This window comes from Asparagus officinalis, chromosome 5 (genome assembly GCF_001876935.1).
Source record: "Asparagus officinalis chromosome 5, Aspof.V1, whole genome shotgun sequence".
NCBI lineage: Eukaryota > Viridiplantae > Streptophyta > Magnoliopsida > Asparagales > Asparagaceae > Asparagus > Asparagus officinalis.
This window is the reverse complement of record NC_033798.1, coordinates 95,177,532-95,182,172: the sequence shown is the minus strand read 5'-3', so window position 1 is coordinate 95,182,172 and position 4,641 is coordinate 95,177,532. Positions and strand designations below refer to the sequence as shown.

General features: G+C 40.7%; 1 protein-coding gene across 1 annotated transcript; it reads right to left on the bottom strand.

Moving 5' to 3' along the window:
- LOC109840247 (GDSL esterase/lipase 7-like) lies at positions 425 to 3,707 on the bottom strand. Its single transcript, XM_020408817.1, has 5 exons — positions 3,173 to 3,707; positions 2,582 to 2,709; positions 2,258 to 2,506; positions 866 to 1,121; positions 425 to 771 (listed from the first exon to the last, which is right to left on the bottom strand). Exons 1-5 carry the CDS (start codon positions 3,426 to 3,428, stop codon positions 551 to 553), a joined length of 1,110 nt encoding a protein of 369 aa, XP_020264406.1. The 5' UTR covers positions 3,429 to 3,707; the 3' UTR covers positions 425 to 550.

The following is a 4,641-nucleotide window of genomic DNA, read 5'->3' as shown; positions in this document are numbered from 1 at the left end:
TATTTGACTTTGCGCTTTTTATCGCTATTTTGCCACAATAGCCCGAAATAGCCTTAACGATGTCTCACCGCTACGCGACGCTATCCGCTATCGATAACTTTGGTGGCAGCCCCTCATTGATTTTAGTAATTGGAGAATCGATGATCCAGCCACCTTTGGGACACTGATAGTGTTACTGTTACTCTTCCCTTTAACTTTTAAGCCATTGTTTATTTTTTGCAACGTGGTAGTAACCCCAGTCTGTAATCCTCATTAAATCGCCTACTTTGATCACATAGACACTCTAACCACATACTATTCAATCTATCAACTGTTCGCACCGCATACACTAAGTGCCGTGTTATTTTCTGCAGTACCCTCTGCATCATAGTGTACCAGCAAATTGTCAATAAGCAGCATTCTGCATGCCCTTTTGCTTCACTACTATTGCAAACTATCTTAAATTCTCACCTCCAAAATATTCGATTTTGATTGGTCCGTAAATGATATCGATAATACAATGTAATAAGAAATTACAAACCCCTGCCAACATTTTTTATAGAGCCTTTTCCTATATCAATGCCAACTGATATATGCTTATGGGATAGCAGTCACCTGGCGAGGTACCGTAGGACCTCTCAGCAATGATGGCATTAGCAGCTTGTGTCGGGTGGAAAGAATCCCAGAAGACGAACTGGTCCCTTGAGTTGCATGGCTGCTGAAGTGGCAGGCAGCTTACTGCTCCCCCATACTTTCCATTCCCACAACATGCTTGGTTATTAACACTGAAACCTGAAATCATGAATACATAGTAGCTAAATTAATTCTTATGCTGACCTAGCTTTTTTCCCCCTCCAATTGCATGATTTTAGAAAATGATACTAACCATAGTTAGCTGGATTTTGAATCACATTGTAGAACGTATCATAGATGTTCTGGTAGACAAAGAAGGATCCTGGTAGACTGCTGTTGAGGTTTACTGTGAGTGGGAGGAGGCGTTGGTTGAATTTTGAGACCACCTGATTGACTCGCTCAATGCAGCGCCCATCGGTGCTGTTCTGCTGGTTGAGCTGGCTAGGTATGCATCCGAGAGGCCCGAGCCCTACTAAAACCATTTTTCTAGCTCCAAATTTGTACAATTTCTGCAATGAGAGCACATCTTAATCAATTATCATCTCATATGAAGCTTTGGTCGCGTTTATTTCTTTGGCTTATCCTGCTCCTTATCAATATTACCCAACATGTCAACTAGTTTGAAATTGTAATTAATGACGATAACTTGCCCAATGAAAAGTTGTTGAAGGTGTGATGTTTAAGTACTAGCCATTTCTACACATCTTTGTTCAGAGATCTTACCATGGGATCACTAGTACTGGTGTAAAGAGTTCCACACATAAGATCCCATTCACCTTTTTCCATCTGATGTGATGTTGGGTTTCACTTTTATCACTCAATAGATAAGTAATCTCTTTAAGGGCTTTAGAAGAATTGCGATAAATAATCTGGTTGCAATTGGTGATAGTTTAAAACAATGGCACAAAATTCAGGTGCAGGATCAATTATCTGAGCGTTCAGAATGCCGTTACTATCTCCAGTAGCATTCTGGCAGCAGCTGGTTGAGGGAAACAGTGGCCAGCAATTTTAGGTTTTAAGAGTGGTGAAGAATCAACGCATAATATTCATAGTCAAAACAAAGGATATCTTGATCATCCCATAAGACACAAATTAACAAGACTTGACGACTTTCGGCATTTTTTCTAGCTTTGTTGGCGCCCACCTCAATCTGGACGCAAGTTGCAATTCTTACTGTGAGAATTGTCTTTTTGTTGGTTGGCCTGGAGGAAACCGTTCTTTTCCTACCTTTTCCCTTGCAATCAATGTGATGTTAATAGGGTTCAGGCTGCATACCTGATGAAGAGCCTGATGACCCCCAGCTACCAATCTATGAGAATTAATAACTTCTGCTTGGATACTTTATGGCGATGGGGGCCCTTAGAACTTATGAGAAGATGCGTCTAAGTTGATGTGACCCCTAAGGGACATGTCATTAACTTAATGGCAATGGTGTTTTGCTGCAATTATTCCAAATTTTAGTGGCCTTAGGATGTGCGCTAGAATATGCTAGTGAGTGCATATAGAACAACATAATATGTGTGCTTTGGTCATTAGTGACAGGCTTCAATTATTTATTGTTAATAGAAGATTAGGGGACGTTATCCCCTGTATCTGAAGAGCAACAACCTAAAGCGTTATAGAAAGGGGAGAGGTTGAGACTTACAATGAGTTGCTGAGTCAAGTTGGCAATGAGCAGATCAGCGAAGGCGTCGCTGGTGTAGATTCGGCTAGTGGTATATAGATTAGGAAGGAGATAGTTGTTGATGTAGTCATTGCTCCCTATGTTAATCAAGAACAGAGAGCTTTCTACGAATTGAGTAAGGGCGTCTCGGTTTGGTATCAAAGTTGGTAAATCCTGTGTTACTGTATTCCGAAACAAATCCAGCTGCCCGTTAAAACTAACCCTTGCTCCCTGTCACATTTCCAATTGATATTAGCCCCACTATTTTCAACAAAGGTAAGTGAGATACAAGGGAAGTGGACTTACATAGTTTTTGCCAGTTTCATCAAGAATCCCTCCAGCTGCTGAAGCATAGTTCACCCCATCCAGTATCTTGGAAGTCCTTGAAGCTAGGCTCAAATATGGTGGTGGATATGGTAGACCTAGTATCCTAGCTACACAATAAACCGACACAAGCACATATTACTCTAAAATTATATAGGACCAAATTAGAATATCATCATACACTTGGATGTTGCTGTCATAAATAAGCAGGTTTCGGCCCATGAGAAAGGCGCTTAACCTGGGACATGTGAGCGTACGAAATTGAAACTCTTAACCTTCCAGTTTGTTTGGGAGATGACTTAGGGAAGGGAAGGAGGGGGAAGGAAGGGGAACTTAAGGAAGGGTAAAGTTCCCCTTCCTTCCATTCCCTTTCATTACATCCCAATTTGGGGTGTAAGATTTTGGCTCAAAAATTCTCCTCACTCCCCTCCTCTAACCTCCTAAATGGAATTTGATTAAATCCCTCTTTCCCTCCCCCTCTCTACCCTCCATCCAAACAGGCTGTTCATTTCAAGTTCAAGTTTTGATGCAGTGGAAGAGACTTTAAGAGTTGCAATATTTCAGATAACTTACAACCGAAGTCTGCGACAGTTAGTCCGTTGCAGAACCGGCCGGTTGGTAGCCCAAAGTCGATACCATAGGGAGCATAGTTTGCCTTGGCGATCGACGGTATGAAATTGTTATTACCATTGTCGATCAATGAGTCGCCAAATATAAACATTGCCTGTGATTTTGCACATTCTGCAGCACAAAACAAGCATAACAAAGCAAGAAGTGAGAGCAAGAGGGAAGGGAAGCGAGTTCTAGCTCTACTTCCTTTGCTTTCCATTGTATCAAATAGGATTTTTGGAGGGAAGCGAAGCAGAGGGAGAGGGAGAGGGAGAGGGAGAGGAGCTACTTGTACTGTTTTAAAAGTTACTCCCTGGCCATAAAAAACTAATGAATGGTGGTTGCATGTTACAATCCTTACTCTTTACTGGTTTGTACTAGGACAGTCCATCGTGAGCTAGGCTATTGGGTTACAGTTTTTACCTCTGGATACAGCTTGTATAGGGTCATTTATTTTCCTGTCCGGGGATATTTATTGAAGTGTTGGTTCCTGTACATACAAGCTCATCAGGGTCAATAAATGTGGAAGATAAAGTTTGCACTATATTAATGTAAACTTTCCTGGTTTTTTTTTTTTTTGATAAATTTGACTTCAAATTATACCTATTAATACACCATTTGAAAGCTACAGGTAAGTACGTGAACTACTGTTGGAAGCGTGAAAGCATTGAATGGATCTTTAAATCAAATCCTGAAGTTGAAGGCTTGAAGCCAACTTAATTTGCGCTTGGGCCTGAAAGTCTAATCAATTTGTAAGCTTATGAACAGAGGACTGGCTCAAGCAAAACCCAGATTTGGAGTGGGTCTATAAAGAAAAATGCCCCAGGGGCCCCAAATAGGGGACCCTGGGGTGGGACAGGTGAGGTGTCAGCCTGGGAGGTTGTGATGCACTGTTCATGAACAGTGCATCACAGCCTCCCAGGCTGACACCTCACCTGTCCCACCCCAGGGTCCCTTATTTGGGGTCCCTGTAGCAGGACTCGTCTATAAAACTAGTGAGCTTTATTTCGAATCCTATCAACAATGCTTGCAATTATACAAAAGAAGCGATATGAGCCGCAGTAGTCCTAAGAAAGAGGACAAATTATCCTAAGCTTATATCACAGGCTCATATTTACTAATATTTACTATATGTTTTAGTTACAGTTTGTCTGCGAACCCCCTCAAGTTTTTGTAATTGTCATCTCTGTTCTTAAATTTTATTGCCCCCCTAATATGATTATGGAAATATCAGTCTTAATTTGATGTACATAGATGCTGATTTACTAGTTGAGCTTCTTAATACTGCTACAATAAATGTGCATGTTATGTCAATGTCGGCGCAAGTTGTTAAATTTCTTTATTATGAAAATTAATAATCAAATTTCTTCTTAACAAACATGCCATATTTTAAGTTATAATGGTTTCAATTAAGAAAATATCCGAGCAATTGA